General features: G+C 37.4%; 1 protein-coding gene across 1 annotated transcript in view; it reads left to right on the plus strand.

Annotated features, from left to right (window-relative positions):
* PCCA (propionyl-CoA carboxylase subunit alpha) overlaps positions 1–24831 on the plus strand; it is a 273888-nt gene that overhangs the window by 93160 nt on the left and 155897 nt on the right. Inside the window, exons 10-14 of the mRNA XM_054271455.1 lie at positions 1014–1116; positions 6018–6112; positions 11674–11824; positions 21658–21801; positions 23467–23541. Of these exons, the coding sequence (XP_054127430.1) occupies positions 1014–1116; positions 6018–6112; positions 11674–11824; positions 21658–21801; positions 23467–23541 (568 nt within the window). The remainder of the gene's footprint in view (positions 1–1013; positions 1117–6017; positions 6113–11673; positions 11825–21657; positions 21802–23466; positions 23542–24831) is intronic.

Genomic DNA, 24831 nt, shown 5'->3' on the forward strand with positions numbered 1-24831 from the left:
GAAAAAAGTGTGAAGTTGTACTTTTAAATATGCACATTTCTCTACTGTAAATTTACCTATTTTGTAAATCTATGGTCTGGGTTAACTACAGCCAAGATATGGAAAGCATGAAAACTTCAGTTGTGTGCTGTAGCTCTTATTCTGGGCACAGATGTCAGGTATGCTGTTTCAATAGTCAGTCACACAGAAACTTGACCAAGCTTTCACTAATGTGTGACTTACAGAGCTTGTAGAAAATTTCAGTGAAGCCTTTGGGTCCCTGCATTATGATCGGTCTCACCCGGAGAAAGCTGTTGATAAACTTGTTTGTCAGAGCTTATGACTCAAGGAGTATTCTTTCTGCTATTAAAAAAAATTAATAAATAAAATAGCTTGCAATATTTTTGTTTAACTACATGTGTAAGAGAAGAAACAGAGGGAAGCATACAGAATGCTCTGTATAACACTCACTTTTATTTTAAGGCAGGGAAAAACTACTAATACGACTGGTGTGTTCTTTGAGGTCAAATATTGCATCTTTAGATTGTGTTCTGTGGTGGAATTTGCAATGTCTGAAATATTGTATTTGCGGTTTTTTAATGCAGAATTAACCAACTTCTGCTGTTCTTGAATGTTAAGAGGGCTGTGTGCTGGAAGTAATGGTGAACTTCACGTTTACTCCTGTATAGCAAGTACTTGGTAATCACAGGGTCTTAACATTCAATTACTTTTAGTTTTGTGGAAGAAAATGAATACATAGTTGTAGTAAATGTTCAGGCTTTTTAAACACACTGAAATTTTTTGTGCTTTGAGAATGTTTTGGTTCGATTTGTGGTTGGTTGGGATTTTTTTTGACTTGGCAAAAAAAGCGTGAAAAAAAGGATTGATTACAGAATCAATTGCAAATGATATGACTTAGTTTTTGGATGTGTGTTGATTAGTGAAGATTGATTGTTTACTGAAATCAGTAAGTGTTCTTGTATGCTTCAGGACTTCCTAAATACAGATTATTCTTTTTCTTTTCATTATTTAAGGGAAGGTTTTAGGTTTTCATCTCAAGAAGCTGCTTCAAGTTTTGGTGATGATCGCTTACTGATAGAAAAGTTCATTGATAACCCTCGTCACATAGAAATCCAGGTTTGTACTATTATTATTGCTATTAGTTATTATTGTGTATTTATTTAATGAGATTTGAACTCATAAATAAATCAAAGTTCAAAATGTTTCAAACACTCCACTAAAAAAGGCCTAGAGTCTTGTGTTTTCCGGTGTCTTGGGTCATTGCTCAAACTACATGGCTATCATGTACAATACAGCTTTCCTGTTTTTATTCCCTAGCCTTTCTTTAGCAGGAAGACTGTGAACTGTGCTCAGTTTGTTGGGGGAGAAAAAAATGTTATAGGCATCTGTCCTAAGGCTGGAGGTTTGAACTCTGGGTCCTGTTGGAGTGCTTGAGTGCAGCAGAGGATGTAGGAGTTCAAGAACTGCCTAATGATGCTTAACGATTTGTTGCCAGGTCTAGGTGGTTTTGTCAGTATTTTGGAATTCTGTTCTGAAGTATCTGATTCCACTTGGCAACTCAGGAGGAGGATTTGTGTCCCATTTTGGGCAATTTCTGGTTCAAAATCAGGTGTATTCTCTTTAACTTCTGCATTATTTCCATTTCTGTCATTTATTGGATTTAGATTTAAGTCTGCTGATGCAGAATGAAAGTTGTTTCTTTTAGGCACTTGTTCACACAACTAAGATTTCAAAATTTGTGATGTTTGATCTTATGTAGGTAGGTGAATTGTGTTTGTTAATAGCTTTGAGGTATTTCCTGACAAGAAATCTATATGGAGCATATTAATTTTCTCAACAGAAATTTTATTTTTTACAGAGAAATTTCATTTACTTTTGTGCAAAATCTAAACCCTTTCTGTGTTGTGGCATGTGGTGGTTGTTTTTTTTTTTTAATAGTGAGAGCCTGAAGTAGCTCAATAACTGAGTGAAATAACAGTAAACTTGTTAGTGTGGAATGATTTCTAAGAGAGAAATATTAAACATCTTTCACTCAGCCAGATGTGTGCCCACAGCCTCACGCTTCCTATGGGGCTAACTTGCAGATCATAGAATTTTAGTTTGGGTTGGAAGGGACTTTGAAAAGCCATCCAGTCCAACCCCTTGCAATGAGCAGGGACATCTTCAACTAGATCAGGCTGCCCGGAGTCCTGTCCAACCTGATCTTGAATGCTTCTGGGGATGGGCCATCTGCCACCTCTCTGGGTAACCTGTTCTGTTGTTTCACCACTCCCATAATGAAAGATTTCTCCCTTGTATCTAGTCTAAATCTATTGTTTTGGACTTTAAAGCCATTACCCCTTTTCCTGTCACTATAGGCCCTGTCTCCATCTTTATCAGCCTCGTCTAAGTACTGAAAAGCTGCAGTTAGATCTCCCCAGAGCCTTCTTTTTTTCCAGGCTACCCTAAGTCTCTCAGCCCTTCCTTACAGCAGAGGTGTTCAGTCCCTCTGATAATTTTTGTGGCTCTACTCTGGACCCGTCCCAACAGGCCCATGTCTTTCCTGTACTGAGGGCTCCAGAGCTGGATGTTGTGCTCCTGGTATGGTCTCAGCAGAGAGGAGTAGAAGGGAGAAGAGAAGAAGGAACAGTGAAATGAAGAAATGTGTCTGTAAACAGTCTAACAGCAAAATGAAGAAATGGTTTAAAAATGAAACCTTATTCTTTGTTGAAAAGTCATGGAAAGGTACAGAGTGAACTCAGTTTCAGCATTGATTTAGGGTTCAAAGAGGTCAGATTGCTAGAGCATCTTTCTGTTTTCTCTTGCCATGGCTAATAATTTTTGGCTACATATGTCTTTTTTTTTTTTTTGTCTGCGCGGATCAGTGCACCTTAGAGATCTCTTTCAGTCCTTGCAGATTTGGGAGGTTCAGCAAGTTCCTACTGATTCTTCAGTGAGAAAAGTTAGATGAGATTGGTTCCTCCATACTTCTATGAGTTTGGGGCAGTATTTACATTGTCTTGATTCCTTTGGGTTTAATAAAGGGTTAACCCAAAAAATTAAGTAGTGCTGTATTTAGGAATAGATGAATAAGTTCAATAAAATGGCTTTGCTATTAATAATTTATAGTTTTATTTATAAGGGGTATACAGTGAATGTTGTTTTCCTTATACAAGCACTTTGATGGTACCTTTTAACAATATCATAGCATATCATTTTAACTTCATGTTCTAATCAGCTTTAGGACGTTGACCTTGGTTCATTTTCAAACTGCTGAATATACAAACAATTTGAGACCAGATGCCAAATATTTATTAATTTAGCAGTGACTTTTAAATAGAACTTTTTTTAGCTTTCTTATATTTCTCCAAAGCACTGGTACTTAAAATTGTTAAATAAGAAGTTTCCTGTGTCTAGCTAAAAAACAATCACTTTGTAAAACATGAGAAAAGACTAAAACAATTAACAGGAAAATAGAGTCCAAATACACTTTATGCTTGAACTGATTTGAAGTCTTGTTCTCCTGAAGTATCTGATAAAAAGCTTAAAGTAAGAGTACATGGAATGTCTACTACTTGGCCAGACAACAGTCCTACAACTGGAAACAGAATTTAGCTGAATCATGTAGGAGAGATTCCACTACATAATATTTAATTAATTTTATTATTACAAATTCATGTAGATGTACATAGCATATACTGATGTCCTAACCATCTAATCCTGCAAAATGGACATTTTCTGTTATGAATGTTTAGATAATAGAAACAAAAGCTGTAGCTGGGACATGCGTTTTTAGTGAGATGCGTACTGGATCTCACAACATCTCAGATTATGATTTTGGAATGCTGCAAATGTCTTCTGAAATACAATTGTTTTATGGCTAGTTTCTTTTACTGGAAACAGTGGACACAGAATAAAAATAAAAGCCTAATGCTGGATGTTGTTGGCTTATTCTATTTGTAATTACTTTCTCTTAGTAAATGTTCATGCATGTCTTTTTTTTCCCATTAACTAACAATAGAAAAACATTTCTTTTAAGATCCAGTTGATGAAATTTAGTAGGATATGAGAAGAGTCCTGAAGTGGAAGAAAAATTACTGCTTGGATTGAAAAAATATATTATCCTCTTCTGAAAAATACAGAGAGAGAGGAGAGAAGCACAATGACCAGTTTTTATTGTAATTTTCCAATAATATTTTGTTTGTTTTAATGAGACAGAATTCTGTGGAAAGTTGTAGGCTTTCTAACAGTGAAGCAGAAGTGCTCACAAGGAATCATTCTGCTTACAGGACAGTGATTTTTTCATCAAGTACCATGCTATGTTCTAGAGGTACTGCTTTAATAATAAAATAACCCCCACAAAAAATTAGTCCAAAAATCTTTGTACCTTCCAAATGATTTCTTGTAGGGCCCTATGAGTTTGTAGAGCTCCACTCATCTGGATTGGATGAGTGAACACTTGGGAAAAGGGGTGCTTCCCTTTTCCCTTTTCCCTTTTCCCTTTTCCCGTTGAGTCCCTTGCTAGGGAATCTAGCAGTTGGCTGGAGCATCCTGGTGCTACAGCTGCTGCTAAACCTCCCTCTGGACAGGAAAGAGGGCTCTGGCAAGTGCTGTAGTTTAGAAAATCCTAAAACTGTCCTTTTTCCACTAGAAAGCTCCATAAATTTGTGAGAGCACAACAGAATTTTTGAGGAGGAAAAACATCTGATCTTACAGGGCACAGAGCACCCTGGATCTGATGCTGCTCCGTGCACCTAAGTTGTCTTCATGAGTTCACTGCCTTGTTTTCCGTCACATCTACCCAGATTTTTCACGCCTTAGCAACCATTGGTGTCACAGATGCAGGAATTCATCTTGCCTTGTGCCATACTTGCTCTGTGGTGCTAAAAGGAATAATAAATAATACAGATTCGTTGTCACAAATGTGACTAGATATGGTTGAGTTCACACAGTTTGAGGAAGATTGTCTCCTTGTTTTATCTTGTCAGTTTTCAGTGTAGGACCGAGCTATTAAAGAACGAAGCATGAATATTGGCATGGGTTCCCGCAGATCAGAGCAGGAAGATAGATGGAAAAAAAATGGCTTAGAAGAAAAATTTTATAAGGAAGAAAGGGAGCAGGTGTGGTCTGTATTAAAAGAAATTGTTCTAAGAATAAGTGTAGAGTTATCATCATAAGATGGGAAGAAGTCTACTTGAATCTTCAAATCTAGTATTTGTTATTGGAAATGGCTGCATCATACCATCAATTTCATAAAGGGACAGAGTTCCTTTTTTTACTTTCCCCTCTAGTTTGCAGAATCAATTAAGAGTTCTGCTATGCTCAACTTGTGGGCTTTTTTCTAGCATGTAATTTATGTAGTTGGATCTAGATACTTGATTTTTTTACCTCTTCCATGAACTGAAGCTGCAGCCAAGAACTGTAGTTACTGTTTTTTTTTTTTTTAAATGTCTTGAAACTACTGCTTTTATTTCCTTTGAAAGTACTAAGGGAGGTGCAAATTTTGTTCTCCTTAATGAAGGATAGCAAAGTTTCTGAATTTTTTTTTCTTCATTAAAGACAGGGCATTGTGGTTTGCCTACTAAGAAAGCTCCATTAGACATTTTTTTCTGAAAGCTTTTGTGTGTAATTCAGGAGCAAAATTTGGCAACCTTTGAGATTTTTTTGTCAATGCAATATTTTGCTTTTGTGTAATTTTGTAATGCAGTGCAATTTAAAATGCTTGAAAATGTAGTTTTAATCTTATTTCAGCCTTTTGTAAGAAGATCCCTAATATTCAGAAATAAAATTTTGAAGTGAGAGGGTGTTTTGCTATGTACAGATTCTACATAGAGGCTTTAGAATAGTTCTTCTCAAAATTTGAAGGAATGTTCAATTAGTATTCCACATATAATTAATTTCCTACATGAGCTTTTCCCCCCAAAGCTTTATTTTTAGATTGGGAAAAAACCCCAAACCCTAAATACTGCAGAACAGTATTATGCCCAAAGACCATATGCTTACATCTGTTTGTTAATTGCAGTGTGTTATTGTTTCAGGTTTTGGCAGATAAACATGGCAATGCCTTGTGGTTGAATGAAAGAGAATGCTCCATTCAAAGGAGAAACCAGAAGGTTGTGGAGGAGGCACCAAGGTGTGTATACTGGATTCTTGATGTGGCTTCATAGTAACTGAAAGCACTTTTGAAAGCCTGCTGGTTCTATTTATTGTACAAACGCAGGGAATTTTTATTCCATTAAAAAGCACAAAGAAAATAAATGTTTGTTACAGTCATTTGACCGTACCGCAATTTTGATGTTCTTGAGGGTGTTTTGATTTTGCTTTACAGTGTCTTTCTGTAAGAAAACTAGTGTTGTGTAGTTAATTTTTAAAGTGATCTTGTATAAAGTGGATTTGGATCTTACCAATCCACTGTATGTGGTATGGTTTTGTGTGTACTTTAAGTAAAATATAAAATAAGTATGAATTTTACCACAGATACAGGTATTTCACTGTTAGAGTAATTGTGTGGAGGCCACATAATGCTGTATATTTCCATTTGAATTGGAATATGAAGTACAAAATACTCTGCATCACTTTTAGTACCGTTCGTGGTAGTGAACTAGAGATCTAGGTGTCGAGTAACTCAAAAGTGCAAAATTGTTTTAATCTTACTGGTTTAATGTGAAGCTGAAATTCCTTGCTGCTATGCAAGAAATGGCCTTGCTGTGTTTTCTGTTGCATAGCAGTCATCAGGGAATAAGTATATAAAAAAGGCAGCAAGAAATTCTGATTTCAGAAAGGCAGACACAGGTTTCACACTGCTTGTGGGAATTACCAGTGTAATGTATTCAGCAGCTGGAATGGGTTTGCCATATTTTTTTACAGCACAGAACTATGTTATGCAACAGTTTGTGATGTGAGTAAAAGCACATCATCCAAATGACATTTCTTTAGAGGTTCCTTATTAGTTAATGTTGAATCATAATTGCAGGACTGCCACTGTTTGGCCTATATTTTAAATAAAAGAACAAAGTTCAAAACTGAGGAGACAAATCCACTTATAAATGCTTCCTTCTAGTGCTTGTGGATTTCTTGGAACCTTATGCTGCTTATGTCTAAAGATCTTACTGTGTTGTTGTGGAAAGTGAATACTTGAGGTCCTGATATAATATGCATATGCATGTATGTGCATTATAAGCACTTAAATGAGTATATGTAAGGCAAGGCCTGCTGTTCCTTCCTGCTCCTTCTCCATGCCTGTGGTCAGTTAAAGTGGTGTGATACATCTTCGTCTCACCAGCCAGAGTGTTTTCTTTCTTCAGAAATACCAACATTTTAACTTTCTCGGGCTTCTCTGTTGGAGCTGCCAGTAAGTTGTCTCATCCCCTCCTATGACCCTACAAGAGTGCGGGCAAGTTAATAACTTCCAAAATTTGGCATAAAAACTTTTCTTCCCTTTGTTGTTGAATGTTTTAGACTCTGCCAGACTTCTGCTGGCAGATTTGGAAGCGTTACCTGCCTTGTAGCCACTTGCACTTGGCTGCAGAGTCCATTAATTTTCAAAGGGTTACAAGACTTGCAGATAAGCAGAGCACTAACTTCTGTGAGACACCAGAGAGACCCTAAAACGTCAAGTTAACCCTTCCTGTAAATGCTGTTTCAGTTTGATAGCTTAAGGCCTCCTGGACACACCTCTTCTGGTATGGCTGCATGTAGGAAATAGACTGTCCTCCTTTGTCCTCCTTTCTCCTGTTTTAAATGGCAGCTGCTATTAAGGACTCTGAGATAGGTCAAACCTTTTTATTTTCTTTCATGAGGCCTGGGAGATAGGGATGTTAGGGACAAAATTTTTTTTTTGTCTTTTGGACAATTTAGGGCTTTTGACATTGGCCTTCTCTCATGCCTTTTTTGATTTACTCTATTATGATGGCATTTTCCTAAGTGTCTAAGTTAGGAGACTGAGTGCCTTTTGGCTTTAGGAGTAACCCATTATTTTCTTAAATCTAAGTCTGCAGCTGCTGAACTTATCCATATGGGATCATTTTGTGTGTGTATCTCTAGTTCTCCTAGGGAAGTTTAGCTTTATGTTTAAAACAAACAAACAACAAACTAAACCCCCCCTTTTGTCCGCTTTTGAGGAGAGAAACCCATTTAGTTCACACACTGAGGTTACAATATTCAAGGGACCCCTGGTGTTCATGGTGATCAATCCACCAGATTCAAATAGGAGACAAAAACTTTGCTTGTACCCTTTTCACATGGTGAGTTTCACATGAGTTGTTGTTCCCTCTGTTTTGGGAACCACAGACAATAAGGTACATCCAACCATCTCCAGTTTTTTAGTTTGTGCTTGGCAAAATTAGTGGTGCGCAAAGATTCCAGTGATGTACCATAATTTTATCTGCTTCTACTTTCACACGTTTTTGGATCTGATGTTGTCTTCTCATTTCACAGAGGCTGACACTTAAAGAGATGAGTGGCATGAGTGGCATTTAATAGTCCTAGTGTTGTTTCTTAGTTGAGGTTTTTGTTCTTCAACTGTCCAAATTCTTCCCTGTTCATTTTCACAGACAGTTGCCATGAGACACTGTACTTTGGCAAGAAAAAATACAAAGGTGTGGCTGTATTTTCCTGTCTGCTGGAGTGATTAATAAGAGATTCTTTCCCATGTGGAAAGACAAGGCCTATGGGTTTATCAGAAAACCCATGGATCCTTTGGGATTAATCAAAATTAAATGCACAAGAGTATTAACTGGCATCCTACTCAATAATTGGAGTAGTAACTCTGAGGAGTGCTCTAAAACTTTATTTGCTGAGCATGTGTCCTATCTAACAATTTCTGAACCTGTTAAAAGCTTCTTAAAGCACTGCAAATTTGTCTCACTACTTGTGTGAAACGAAAGGTACTCTGTTCATTTGAATGAATGTACATAGGCAGGAACTTAGCAGAAAGTTGCATTATTGAATTAGACTCTATCTACAAGTTCTCCTTAGAGTTGTTATGCATATATATGTGTCAGACTCTACATTTCTTCTCATTGTCTAGAAATCCTTGAAGTATTTTGGGTTAAGAGAAACGTGAACCTGTTCTGTTTGTGACTGTGCATGTGATTCATAGGTGGGCACCGTATAGATGTGGGGGCAGAGCTGTGTACTCAAATCCTTTAGCCTATTTATGCCCATGGTCTGGTAGTACATAGTGAACATCTCAAAGGGTAATGTTTTGTGTAGATAAGTAATTTTTTTAAACAAGCAACATCCTTGAAGCAGGGAAGCTGACCTTGACATTTAGAAAACTGAGGTTCACCATGGCAGTGTGGTAGAATCTTCAGATGAAGGGTGTTATTGGTCACTTATTTTTTTGTCCAAACTGAGCAGTAAATTTCCACGGATGGTGTAACTGTATTTTTCAAAATCTCAACTTTGTCTGTGAGTCAAGGTGATAGGATATTTTGGGAAACCTTATCTGATGAACTAGACGTGGAGAGATAACATCTTGCCTGTGTGGGTCATTTTCCTGGCTGTAGAGACAAAGTGGCAAACCAATTGTATTCCCTTTGATTAACTTTGCAATAACTTGATGAAGGTCTTATGAATAAAATGTCCTGTCTGATTTATTTTTTCTTTTTGATGCTTTTATTTTGTGAATACTTTTTAATTTTTTGTGGTAACCTTTGTGCTGCCATAGGAGCTGTTTGGTCTAAAGAAAAACAGGTGTATGTGTGAGAAAAAGATTTGAAGTCAGGTTTAAAATGCTGTGTTTTCAAGTGATGCATAATTAGACTGGAGAAGAGTTTCCTTGGTTATCAAAAGTGCATTTTTAAAAAGGGGAGAAACAATGTGTTTGAAAGATAAAGCAGTAGAGGGGAATATGAAAACTTTGGTTAATTAACCAAGCCAATGGTAGGGATGATCCAGTCATTTCCGAGTGTAAAGCTTAACTGTATGGCAGAGATCAAGTTTAGCAATGTGACACCTGTGTTCCATTCTCTGCCTGCAGCAGGAGGTGAACAGTGAGATCTCAGACCTACATTTAAAAAGTACAGGGAAGACACCACTGTAATGAAGGGGAGCTACTCTTCCATCTATATGAGAAGTAATAATGGTTATTCTAGAAATAGACTATGAAGCTGATATTGAGAATGTTTTGTTCTTCATAAGCCACTCATTGATCTTTCATGATCAAAGCCCTGCAGAAATTACTGAATTTTAGAATGTTGATTTCATGTAATGTATTATCCTCTTACTGTATCAAAATAAGAAGTATTATAAAACTATTTTCCATTTACCGGTGCCGCCTCTTATGACACAGTTTTTGTGTCTTCTGATCTTTCCTTTCATCTGATGTAGGATCTCATTCAGCTTTCTTGAATGAGACTTGACTTCCTTTTCATGTTGGTCTCATTGTTTGCCAAGAAAGAAACTTTTTCCTGAAATCTGAAAATGCCTGCCTTATGGTCCATCAGAATCTGCCTGTGTGGGCACTGGAAAGACAGAGATGTGAAGTAGCATTTTTCCAGTGAAAAAAAATTATTCCACTGTCTCCTACTTTGCCTAGATATTTGCTCACTTCTTGTGTCATGTCAAATATGATTTGTTGTGGCAGAAGTCTCTAGCTCTTCTGTGGGTTCAGTGAAAGACACCACAGTAAGTGCTGGAAGATAAGTCCTGGCCCAGCGCTGGCTTCTGCCAGAGAGCAGTCTGGGGCTCCAGATGGACCTTCACGGGGCTTGAGGCCACTTTAGGTGAGGGCCCCTGATTGCTCCTTTGCAGAATAAGGGCCCACTGTTCAAGCCATCTCAAGAAATATGTAACACTTGGTGGTTTTGTTTTACAGAGTAACTTAGAGGCAAGGTAGAAGTGACTGTCTATTCCCTTGCAAAAGTACTTTAAAAATGACAGCCGAGTTATGTGCCTAATGTGAGTCAAACCAGAAATATAAATAGTAAGTGTATTTACAAGCTTATGTAAGATGAATAGTGACATGTTCTTTCATTGAAAAATCAATGTATCAGGTTGAGGGGCAACTGGTTTCAAGGCTTTGGCGGAATACCACAGAAATACATATCTGTCTATCTGTCAGTCTGTATCTATCTATCCATCTGTCTATCTAATCTGCATACGTTAATCTAAACCTGAATTTATGGTACAGAAGAGAGTAACAAGCAAAATGTGTTGCTTCCAGAAAGACTTCAGAGTCTTTTGATTCACTGGCCCAGTGCAAGTTGTGGAATGCTCTCCTAGAATGAGGGCCCTTGGCATTTGGGCAGTGTTCACAGTGGCTCGCAAGGTGGTAGCTGAGCTGCTCTTTGGGTGCCCTTGAGGGTGTCCAAGATTTGTGGAAAAGAATGTATTGCAATTATTGTGGATAATAAGTATGTCTTCTAAGATTACATTGCTTTGTATGTCCTTTTTTTAATTTAATTTGCATTATTTTAGCTCTCACTGTTTAAAGAGTGTTGTGTTATTTTATATTTTAGAGAATGTGGTTATTAATCCTGAATTTCCTGTACGCTAGCAGTAATTGTAAAGCATGCAGTATATCCATTTAGGGACAATATAAGTGTAAAGACATACATTTGACAGTCTTGACATGCTTTCATAACTTTAATAATGGTGCTGTCCTCTTTTGACCATAGTTTAAACAGAAAAGCAAATGATAGAATATTTATTGTTTTTTAACTAAAAAAAGTCATTGTTTCTGTATTGCAGCACTTTTCTAGACCCTGAAACTCGAAAAGCAATGGGAGAACAAGCAGTAGCTCTTGCCAAAGCAGTAAAGTATTCCTCTGCTGGAACAGTAGAATTCCTTGTAGACTCCAGTAAGAATTTCTACTTCTTGGAAATGAATACTAGACTTCAGGTAAGAAAAACAACTCTTCAGATTCAGAAAAGTGTTATTTAAATAAACAGACCATAACCTTCTCCCATATTTAAAGGTCTGTTCCTGCAAAGATTTAAACATAAGTACCTTGATGCATGTGAGCACTTCCCACTGAACTTAAAATTAAGATCTACTCACTGAAAAGATCTACTCACATAAGCCTGCCTATGCAAGACTTTGCAGCAGTGAGCTGCAAAGCACAGCACTCAAGTAAATGTTCAGAGCTTTTTCTCTTTGTTACACTTGACCTAAAGACCTTACTAAAGGTCACTGCTAAGTGCCACTGTGAATTCACAGTAAGTGGCTAGCCACTGTGCTCTGAGGTGTTCCTGAAGCCTACTGGTCCCTGAAGTTTCTTTCTTATTTTTTATATTTTGGTGATCACTTGCTGAGTTTCTCTAGAAGTGTGATTGAAACAATATGTGTATATGAGCAATAAAGCACTAAGCAATCTGCATATGATTGAAATTGTGACTTGAATGCAACTGTGTGAAAAGCATCCTGAGAAGGGGTGAAGGATTTTTGTGACAATTCATGTAGTCAGTTCTAATGTGTACTGCAAGTGAAGAGATGAACCCTTCTACCACTTTTTTGACTGCTTGATGGATTTCTGGTCATAAGCTAAGAAAGCAAGTATATAACTTGAAGTCTGGATATCATTCTTGAAGACCAGAAGAGTGTTCAACTTCTAATCGAGTCCATTCTGTTGCCTTTATCCTCCTTTTCTTGCTTTGTTAAATAACACCAGAAGGACTGAAGTTTGATAAGCTTCCCATTCTGTTTTAGCTGCATTTCATTAGGGTTATGTCCTGTGTGCTGCTTGTACATGATAGAACATACATGAGATCCTCTGACATCTTTGCATGATCTTATGTAACAACTGGGTAGATTTATGATTAGGTAAGTTTATGCTTTGGGTAAAGAAATTAGAGTGTTTGGGGAGTGTTATGATGATCTGTGCCAGGGGAAGACTGCTGGTAAATTTTTTCTTCCCTTGCAGGACAGCAGTGGTTTTGGAATTAGCCATGACAGTCACTTCACATGCCTTTGCTAGGCACTATCAGGTTCACCTTAGATTCAGTGAGAGGGAGTGGTGGTTAATGGCAATGTATAGTTCATTAAAATATTATGAATAATTTTCTCACTTGGGTCATATTCTTTACACTTTCCCCCATCTTGTAGTTTTTGAGCCAATGTTTCTTCAGTAACTCCACATTCTTTTTTACATAGAAGAAAATTAATTTATGGTTTTCTACATAAGCCACTAGAACTTCAAAACCATTTCCTTGCTGTAGTATTATTGAACATGAGTTCCTAAATGGAATTAGTGATGGAATATCCTTGGGCTCCTTTTTGTGGGCTGTTTTTAAGACATTCTTTGCAGTTTTGCAGTGTCTTCATCCTGCAATACCCACTGGTATGTGTTTATAGTCCCAAATTTCTAAGGTCTCCACATAGACAGGAAGAAAGCTTTCACAATTCCATGTTTAAGGACTTAGTACTCCTTTTGAAATATAGCTTAAGCAATAATAGTAATGGCAAACCTGTAATGGCAAACTCATTGTTTCCAACTCTTAAAGCAATTTACTAATCTTAGAGTACTTGTTTAGATATTCTCTACCTCTTCTATCTTGTCTTTCTGTTGTCTCTGATTAGCATTTTAGCTTGAGTCTGGAGTAGCAATTATCTCTGATTTTCCCCCAGTCTTACCCAATTGATCTCTTGTTTCTCCCAAGTATCAAGATTTACTTTCTGTTCAGCTAACAGTTATGCAACTAATGTAATGTGGTTGTTCCCTACTGTTAAGAGCCAAACCTGGAAACTCTACTGGAGTTTGTCCAGCTTTAACTTCAGGATCAGGATAGTCTCCAGACATTCCTGTATTGCTTCAGTCCTTTTTTCCCCTTTTGCATCTCCTAACTGTGATCAGTGTCTAACAGATTCATTTGCTTTGTTCTTGCTGAACACCCCACAGCTGGAAGAGCTTTCCAAAATGATGGGTGTCTGATCCATAAATGAGCCTCTTAAGATATTTGTCAGCGTGCATTAGACACAGTGACCTGTCACCATCATCAGAACATTTCTACTAAATTATGCATTTTGTATCTGTTTTAATGTTTCAGCAATCTCTGATCAGATCACTGTCGCATTTTTAGTTTAGATACAGACTTCAGAACATACTTGCTAACTAAACTGTGTCCAGTATTTTGCACTACATGTTGATATCTCCCCTCCCTCCCTCTGGTGTATCTTTTGGATGCCTTTCAGTCTTTCTGGTAAATTATTTTGCAGTAATCAGAGTTGTATTGTTATTTTGCTGGTTTTTTGGAGACTCTTTGGGAATATGCCTTTTCTGTTGTATAGTTACACAAAAGAAGTGTAAATAGCACCTTGAAGGAAGTTGATATTTTATTTAGGTTTTGTTTTAAGTCTTGCTGCAATACTATACAAGATTGGGAAGCAAAAGAAAATTGGTGAATCAGCTCCATTGTGTCTTTTGTATGCTACACAAATTTGTTACAGATGTTTTACTGCCTCTAAGTGATTCAGCTAGGATGGCTTATTATTTGCTGTTGGCAATGTTCTTTTGTTGTATTTGCTTTTCTTCCATCTTTGAGGCTAGCTGGTAAGTATGAGACATAAGATTGAGGATTGTATGATTGCATAGTAAAAGTAATTCCTGCTTTCTACTAGAGGACATAAGAGATGTCTGCCCTAGAAGCTAGCAGAGAACTTCTGGGCACTTTTGCAGTGGTTTTCAGGCAGTTACCACTGTTAAATAAGGCAGACCAGATGTTGAATATCTGATTCTTTATAGCTGCTCATAGTGTGGTGTGTTTTCAGTTGCCTAGTTGTCATCAGCCTAATCAAGGGCAGTCCTGGTCCAGAACAACTTATCAAGAGCTTTGCAATCAATACAAAGTTTGACCCCTTAGACTGATAGCCTTTCTGGCTTCCAAGTTATGTTAAAATCTCCTAAGGTACTTCAGAAGTGCTGGCTTTCACCAGGAAAGTTTCATCTTTTCTTCACTGGAAGAATAGATGTCGTTTCTCTTGGACTTTATATGAAGGAAGTCTGTGGTCTGTACTTAAAAATATCTGTTAATATATTTGTGTGTGGTGTAGCTAAGCCTCATACATGTGAAACAGTGACAGCAAAGGGAAAATTTCCCATATTTTAGATGTTTGTAGTACCTTGAAATGAGAAACATCTCTTGTTGGCTAGAGAAACAGAGAAATGTACAATGAGTGATGTGAATCGAGCACTTAAAATCAATACAATTGGTATGTTTGTGTCTCAGGCCTGTTCCCAACCTTCTGCCTCCCTCATGAGTTGTGAGATTTAAATAACATGTGAGTACTCCCTTCCTCCTCAAAATGTAACTGAATTTGCTTAATGTAATTGAAAAGATAGTATCTGTAGATTGGAGTTGAGAAACATGGTAATTTCAATGGGTTTTCTCTTAATGTGTCAGTTTGAGTATTTTTGTCACAACTTTTTAGGAAATAAAAATTAATTTTTTAGAACAATCTCATGTGTTTGTGAGAGATTTGCTAAGAGCAAATGGCATACATATGTTTTTAGTTTACAATTAGTTGTCAAAAGAATATTTTATGTAAATGTTTTTAAAGTAACTTGATTCGAAGGCATAAAGTAAGGTAAGTAACCTTCTACAGACCTATAAAACATTACCCAGCGCTAAGACTTTTGTTTATCACTTTCTGGGTTTTCATCAGATTTTACTGACATTTGGAAAATTATGTATTCCAGAGAGTTGTCTTTTTGCAAAATTGGCTATGACTAATGTAAGACATGGGAAGAGTTTTTATGTGCAACATATCTTCCCTTCTCATGTTTGTCCACCCATGAAAATATAAAAAACATGGTAGGAAAATGTCTAAAAGTAGGTAGAAATACTGTTGCAGATGCTTTGGAGCTCCACTGCTTATAAACTCCTGGTTCTAACAGCCTCTTAATTGTATGTCTATTCTTTGCTCATCACCAATCGGCACCTGTTACATGTTTGCTTAGTGAAGGATATTAGTGCTGGAAAATATTGTAGCTACACTGTATGTAGCAGTAAGAACAAAATACAAATAGCAAAGTGATGAGCTGAGTCTAGATTGCCACCTAAAGCCACAGAGAAGTGGTGATTTTGGTATCTATAGCAGACCCATGGGATAGCAAGCGGTGGTCTTGCTGTCTTGGTTGTGCAGAGCTGCCTGAAGGATGACTTGTGATAGGTGGGTAGGAGAATGGGAGCACAGAAACAGGCTGTCAGGAGTTAGAGGAGTAGATTTCTGTGAAGTCAGAATGGTGGGATTTCAAAGTAAATCTGTACTGTTTCTGCTGTTTGCCAAGACTTCATATTTCTTAATACTGGATTCTTGTTTTACTGTGACAACACTTTGCTTAAGACATTTTAAATAGTCTGACAAACAGTGTCAGATGGTAAGGACTTTCAATTGCTGCTAACCTGGGCTGAGTTTGAACTATTGACCTAAAGGTGAAAGGTCTCTTATCCCATTACCAATCCGCTAAGCCCACCAGAATCCATTCTGCACACAGTTTTTACCAGCTGTTCATGGCCATTTTTAGAACTGAAAGAAAAGGTGATTTTACTGCCAAACAACACTTCTTCACACAAGAGGGTCAGCCGACAACAGTTAACCAAATTTTTGCCACATTCTTGCCTCCTAATGCAACTTCCATTATGTATCTACTGGTTGTCTGCTTTTCAGGCTTCCCAAAAGAACTACAGAAAAGCATTGCTAATTGTTGTTGACAGAAGAGAACAACATTGTTTGTGTAAGTCATTGAATCTGAAAGATGCCATTAACAGTGCTGCCAAGGCATGGAGTGATATCTTAGAGATGACATTCCCATGTAACGCTCATAAAATACTATTAAAAAACGTAGAGAAAGAGGAGACTACTTAATAAGTAGAGAAACAAAAGGTCATTCTTCAAAGGGTACTTTGAAGAATGTTAGTTAGTTCTTCTTAGTTTCTTTGCTTTGGTGAAGTTGATGTAAAGTAAAGCAAAGAATAGCTGCGGTGTGACCAGAGCCATCCTGAATGAAGTGTTCTGAGAAAGCTTTAATACTATAGCTAAATACAGTAAAAACAGGAATTAGATCTTTAGGAAAGAAAGTATTTGTTTTGTGGATACTAGTTTCTTTATTTTCTTACATGGTGCGTGTAGTGGGACGGAAATTGTGTAGAGTTACTAAATTTCGAGAAATGTTTTTTCAAGTGCAGGATGTTAATTGAGAAAGTTATGTTGAAATGATGAGCTAATTGACTTGTTGACCTAAAGTGTGTGCTGTTTGTCTGAAACACAGAAAAGATTCAGAATTGATAGGCTACATAAGATGTGTCTGTCCCATACAATGTAGAAACAAATCCTTGCAAAAGGTGTCAATGATTATTGCAATATAACTTCCTATGAGGAAGTAAATTAAATACCTTTTCAAAGTTATATGCTACCATTAAAAAACTAGTTTTTACTGAATGTCTGTGCATTAGTTTTTATTTCTACATCCTACTTGGGAAACTATAAAAGAAGTCTACCTGAACATCTTAGCTGATGGAAATTTTAGTAGTACTGATAGCCTTCAGTTTTCAGTTGTATCTAATATGTCAGAAAGCAAACAGCAAGTGTTGTTATATAGGATGCCTGTAGTTACCCAGTTATGTATTCCTGCTTTCCATTCATTCTGTATATTAGTCCAACCATTGTCTGTTTTTCAGTAGCCTTTATGAAAAGCTGTTTTTTTGCTGTGTGCTCCCAAACCCCATGTACATGTGAACTATTTTGCAGAAAGATGTGACCCCAGTGTGCTCCTGCTCGTAGTAGTCAGGAAGCTTGCATGCCTGAAGAGCAGAACATGTGTGCACTTCTGTTGCTATTCAGTTCTCTGAAATAGAAACCAGGCTTACTGAAATACAGGGAGTTGAGAAGCATCTGTAAGTTGGTGAGTTTGGGTCAATTGATACTGGATTTGGCTGCAGCAGCAAAGCCTGTGGGACTCCAGGTGAATCACATTTCCTGGAAACTGAGGTGTATGTTGAAAGTTAGTTTTGAGATTATTTATCTGAATGTAAAGGGGTATATGACACCAGCTAGGGACTTACAGTAGTAGGGGTGACATAGGCTGTAGTTTTAAGTCTACTGAAATTTAGATTTTCTTGGCTAATGTGGCGTGCTTGAATGTTCCAGCTGGTGTGTGAGTAACTTGATGCCTTATACACACAGGGACAAGAGCAGTCTGTGAGTGTCCAGAAGTGTTTGCTGTTAGATCTGAGTACCTTGATAGTCTTGAGAAAAATGTGTCCCAAAATTATTCCCCTGAATATAAGGGGAACAGTCATCACTAATTTAATTCTCAGCTCCTACTGTCCATAAAAACTGCATGACTGTTTTTGTAGCTCTGGATGAACCCTGCTATGGTAAAGCTTTAAAACCACTGGCAGTCACAGAACAAGAGGAAAATTAGGAGCCTTTCCATACTGTTCTGGTGATGGATGCTAACTGGCCTGTGATGTTGGTAGGTTCCCCAACTCTTATATACCTGCTTTACTATCTATAAATTGGGACCTAATTATTATTTTCTGACAGGCTTTGCCACTAGTTTCTCTTGCTGTATAGATGGGAAGGGGTTAGTGAAGCAAAAAACACTTGCAATGCTCATGGGAAATCTGGTTGCTGTAATATCTTAAGAGCAGTAGATCCAGTATGAAGGGGAAGCACTTTCCCTTTACTCTGTATAGCTATTGCTGGTCATAGCAGGTATAGCTTTGTGGACTTGAAAGCAGGAATATAAGTGGCATCTTACAGAGACTTAAGACTTTTTAAAGGAGGTGTATATTGTTCTTAAGTGCATTGAAATGATGACTTGTTATCAACTGGTTATGAGCAGACTTGGTATAAGTAAAGGAACTGATAGTAAAGGTTTTACTTTTGGCTAATTGAGAGTTTTTGCTGATCAATTTTTTCTGCCTGTCCTGTTGAGAATAAGGTACAGCTGCCTTGATACAGCTATGATCTGTAGAATGCTTGCTGCAGACATGTCTGGTTTTGCCCTTTGTGTTGAAGTCAGCAGTAATGTGTGAATGTAGCTACTGTTGTATAACCATACCAACACTGGCTCTTCAAAGGCTGGGCTTCACTGGCAACATCTTGCATCAGTCGACTGCAAAACTGAGTATGGCCTAAAGCTAAAGGAGTTGATCAGTTCAGTGAGATTCAGCTCCATTTGTGAGCAAACTTGCATTCATCTTGTCAAGAATGTGGTACTTGACTTAGTCTCCATATACTGGCAAGTAAAGGCTGTTGATGGAGAGGGGAGATAGCATAAGTAGAATAGAAGGAAATACAACAGGCAGGCGGAATAAAGACAGCACCTGAAGTAGAAAGTGGAAAAGAGGGAAGTGATTGAAGTCTGAATTATAAGAGTGATTTTTACAACAGATACAATTACTTTAGGCAATTATTAGTTATAGTTGTTGTAGAGATTTCAAGATTAAAGTTCTTTTCTACCATATTTCATCTGATAGTCTTAACAAATATGAAAATGCATTCAAATGTATTTGGTACCCCAAATTAATGCTATGATTGGAATTGTCTATGTTATGCCTAAATAGTAGTAGTTGAAGCAGAGTCCTGTGATAAAGTAGGACTTCTCCCCACCCCAAAAAAAACCCCTCAACATTTTTTCCTATACGTATTTGCTGAATGCTGCTTTGTGTGGAGACACAAAGGGAGTATTTTGAAGAAACAGAAGAAAATATTGACCAAGTCAAAGATCTGTATTGAAGAATGGATTAAATAAATGTTTGTGAGTCTTAAGAAGCAAACAACAAAAATATTTTTCTTTTCAGAGACATTCCATCTTATTTTGATCATCAACAATAAAACTGAAAACAACAATGAAGCTATTGAATCTGGAATGCCTATTGCTGTCCAAGAAAAATGGCAGTATAACTAAATAATGCAAATGCCTTTGGAAAAAGAAAAAGTATTTTAATTACCTGGAATGTTAGAATTCCAAACATGTTCCCAGCTCAAAGGTAATCTTTTAAAACTTAAATTCCAAAGGAGTCCAAATATGAATGTGTGATAAGTAACTTTCTATTAAAACTTAGGGAGTTTCTATTAAAACTTCAAGTCTTAATAGAAACTTCAAGTCTTAATAGAAATTGAATTGCTTCAATTTAACACTGCAGGACAGACACTGAGATGTTTCATAGTTCCCAAAATACTGTTATTAAGCTTGACATGCTGGAAAGTATCATGTGTTAGGTAGAATCAAGATTGAGTCTCAAAGGTACATCCTTAAACTGTATAATCAGATTCCCATTTCAATGTCACTTTTGTCCTTCAAAGAATAGGTGCTTGTTTCAGTGATGATTTGTCATTAAAATTATGTCAAAACGTCTTAAAATGTTGTTGAAACTCTAAACAAACTCACAGCACACACAGGGCTAATTATGGATGCCATCTGTTTATTTTTACAAAGCGTTTTTTCTTAAAGACCAAAGCATCTACTTGTTCTGGTAAGCCACGATGTTGTTATAATGACTGAATGTTTTCCTTAATACTGTATACTTAAAGGAAGAAGGACAAGTGGTTTGGTCAGTGACCTTTTCCTGTGTCAGAAAAGGTACATAGTGTGACATCTCACCACAAGCAGTTGCAAAGTGTGTTTTCTTGAGGTATTTTTCCGCTTGGAGCACAAACATTTTACAACAAAAATGGCAGTTCTGTCATGGTTTCCAGTGGTATAGCTGTTTCTGTGGGAAGAACGTGCTTCAGCATGCCTGCCTTTAACTCGATCAATGTGGTGGCGATCAGAGGAATCACCTTGGTTGCTTATTACTGTCCTGTGCCTAGTTAAAGGCTTTTTCAAGTTAATCAAGGTGCTCATTTCTGTGCCCATTTGAAGGCAGAAGTGTGTGCACGTGCCTGTGCGCGCCCACGTGCGCATGCTTGTGCGCACATCCTGCGTGAGCGCGAGCGACGGCAATTCCCAGGGCAGCCTCTTCCAAAGCCGTTAGCGGCAATTTGCTGAGCGCGCAGAGCCGCTCTGCTGGTCCAGCCCAGCTATTGTGCATGCTAAGCACTAAACAGAGACAAGTCTGGAGGGGGGGGGAAAAAAATTGAAGGATCCATCTGCTCATTTCTGCTACACTGCGCTGATGCAAGATTACGCTAATCTGGTTGCTTGTCAGGACAGGTTAGTGAAAGAAGGCGAATGGGTGAGATATAGGCTACGCCGGTTCTGTGGAAAATTGGTAGCGGCTCCTGTATGTGCCATGTTAAGTGTAGCAGAATGGGTTGATTATCAGCTACTTGGAGATTTTCAGTTAAAATATAGTTATGGCCGCCATGTGAGTCTCTTCAAAACAGAATTGAATGGGAAAAGCTTCCGAACAAAGAAAAATTAACTCATTGTCACCGGATGCATTTGAATTTGTAAAATAAGTGGGGAAAAAAACCCCTAACCAAACAAAAAACCCCTACAAATGCCCAAATCCTCCCAGGTCACCTCTGTAGTTTTCCTTTTGTATGCTGCTCCCAGTTATTGTCATCCGCTAATTATTTTTTTGTGTTCTTACGCAAAGACAGCAGTTGCTGGAGTTTAAGTAAGGTTGTTTTTTTTTGTGGAAAAAGACCAAAATAGAAACATGGTCTTTCTCTGTTCTTTTGCAGGTGAAATTTCTTATTTATCTGCGTTTGTTTACAGAGAGGTGCTTTTTTTTATTGGTTGCTTTTTGTTACCTACTGACTGACAGTTCTTGACCTTGCAGGTTGAACATCCCGTCACAGAATGCATTACCGGCCTGGACTTAGTCCAAGAAATGATCCGTGTTGCCAAGGGTTACCCTCTCAGGCACAAACAGGCTGATATTCCCATCAATGGCTGGGCGGTGGAATGTCGAGTTTATGCTGAGGTAAATGAGTGGTAATGGGGAGGAGGGGGTAGGTGGTTGAATTGTGGCGTAATAATACCCAGGTGTGGACAGAGGCCAAGGTGAAATCAAGGAATATCATATGAAAGTCATGATTTCAAGCATGTAACACGAACGGTTAATGAGGTTTTGTAGAATTGTCAAGTTCTTGTTTTTTAATTAAAAATATGGTGTGTGTTTCAACATAGCTTTTTCCTGAAAGTTGAAAGTAAAGATGATAAAAGAGAGAGGTAAGCAAATGCCATTAGAAATAAGCCTGCATGTTCAGTACATGTTTAATGATGCTGGAGTTATTTACCAGAGTTAACCACTCTTTCTAAGTTTCTGAAATGTGTTGTTGAAACTTGTTGACTTTAAAAGACAGTTGAAATTCAATGTCTTACAGAATTTTTGTTGTTTTACTAAAACTTTTGAAAAGATCATTAAAAACCAAGTTACACATTTTCTGAAACCACAGTTTATAGGATAAACTTTGAAAGCACATTCCGAAACAATAACTATAATTATGGTGTGAATCTCCATCTTACCTTAAAGAAGCTTATGAATATTTAAGTCCCATTTTCAAGCACCATCAAGACATTTTGATGTAATATCTTTTTGGTGTCACTTTTGATACATGAAAATGAAAATTTTAGTAAAAAAAAAAGTCATTGAATCACAGAGTGGTTTGGGTTGGAGGGGACCTTGAAGATCATCTAATTGCAACCCCCCTGCCATGGGCAGGGATACCTTCCACTAGACCAGGTTGTTCAGAGCCCCATTGGAGCCTGGCCTTGAACATTTCCAGGGGTGGGGGCTGGAAAAGAATGCCTATCTTCCTTCATTTGTTTCAGGAACATTTTAGGTAACTTGGCATTTCAAAACTAATTCAGCACCTTGAGACATTCTTCCCCTTACTTACCTGTTGGAAATTTTATTATCTAGACCATCTTATGTTTCTTTTTGTCTTATGACATGCATCTAACCTCCAAATTCCTCTACTGATTCAAAGTTGTCCAAACTATTTTGATAAAGAATAAATATTTGCCCTGTGACTGGCATGGAAACTATTCTGAGTTTTAGTAGGCTTTACACTGGAGTAACTGATGTTTAGGTTTTTTATTTTGTTCATCTTAAATCCCCCCACATTTATGAGTAATGAATCCAACTGCTTTGCCATGAATTAGGTTATTCTGTAGGCCATATATTTTTGTTTTCCTATTAAGTTTGTATTAGTGTTGCATTATGTACATGTAGGACGTTTCCAGTGGCATAAAGATCGGTTTGACTTCTTAAGATAATTGAAATTCTAACTGCCCTTTTTATCTCCGAAAATTTTTTCTTATACTCCTGAATACTTTCCCATCCTTCTTCCAAGTGTAGCTAATGAAAATGTCATCTTTGTGTATTTTATTTTGGTATATTGCAACTGGTGCAGAATACTTATTTCCTTTTTTTTAACTGATGCAAGAGAATTTATATACTTCCATTTCTTTATTTGGATTTGTGGGGGAAGATGGATGAAGAAATGTTCTTTGACACAAGTAATTCTAGGCAAAAAAGCGGAGTCATTCCAGTAGCAGTTTCTGTTCTACTTAAAGCTTTTAAAAATTATCTGCTCCACATCTGCAAAAGCTTAATGCTTTCTCACATTGAATTTTTTTCCAGGACCCCTACAAATCTTTTGGCCTGCCATCCATTGGTAAACTGTCTCAGTATCAGGAGCCATTGCATGTGCCAAATGTAAGTAACTTTGTTCTGATTTTTCATAGGTGCTGAGTTTCTCTTATATAAAGACTATAAATACTCAGCAGCTTTGTAAACCAGGCCTTTTTTCCAGCTTTTTGCCAGAGTGGGGACAGGGCATGGCAGTACTGATTTGTGCAACCTGAAAAGCTGCTTAAAAGTGAACAGTTCCAAACTGGGTTAAAAATGTTCAGATTGGGTATAACAGGGAACCAATACATGTTGAAATGGTTTGTTCTATAACTTTCAGCTTAAGTTTTTCAAATACAGCTTTAGTAAATGTACTTGTGGACATTAAAAATAATAGTGAACTGTTGAGTCAGCTCTTTAAGCACAGAGAACTGGGGACACTGGTGAGAAACTGCCAGTGTTTTTTGTTTAGCTTTGTAGACTTTAAAGAGGAGTTTCTTACAGTGGTTATTACATGTTTCAGGATACAGCCTAACCATATAGAATAGGTGTTTAGCAAACAGTGTTTTCTGCTGGGTGTAAAGAGCAAATACACTGCCTTTCTGTAAAATCAAGGTAGTCTTAAATTATAAGTGCACATATACATGAGTGACACTGTGTCAGTGCAATGATGGGACTGTACCATCTGTGAATACAATTATTCAGTCTGCTAGCACGGAAAATACTGAGAGATTACAGGAGGAATCTTAAATGTGGAGTTGTTATTGGATATATGTTTTATTTCGCTTTTTAAATTGTTTTTGCCCGTGTACTTTCCAAAGGGACCTGACCCTTTCTGGTCTTTAAGGCTTCATGCTGTGTTCAAAGCCTGAAAGCAGAAAAAAACTGTGAAGATCTAAAAGGCATTATGTGCTCTTAAAGAGGAGATGAGGGAAAAAGGTATCACTGGATGTATCTAAACTTCTTTTTAATGAAACAAAGAGTGTATTTAATAAGAATTTATAATGAGTACTCCAGTGGTTGTTAGAAGTTTTCACCATGTTGTAATAGCTAACACGATGTCAAACATTTTGCCCTTGCAAGTTTTTGCAATTTGCAATTTTCCAAACGTGAGACCTGTTGAAAGTACAAGTGATAATGGACAAACTATACCCCCTACAGTCTTTGTCCCACCAAATCTTTCTTCAATTAATGCTGCAGCAGGAGTTTTATGTAATAACATTTGCGCTCGTGAGCCATCCATACAAAGAAAAAACAATTAAAATGCCTTAAATGTTCTGCTTACTGCTGTTATTTGCTTGTGTGAATGTTGCATGTCAGCTAAATGGACCACGGAATAGATAAAGTGATTGGGTGTAGGAGAGTGCACACTAAGCT

Source organism: Melozone crissalis, unplaced genomic scaffold, assembly GCF_028551555.1.
Source record: "Melozone crissalis strain CALT ecotype California unplaced genomic scaffold, PUWL_Pcris_2 ptg000013l_1, whole genome shotgun sequence".
Classification (NCBI taxonomy): Eukaryota; Metazoa; Chordata; class Aves; order Passeriformes; family Passerellidae; genus Melozone; species Melozone crissalis.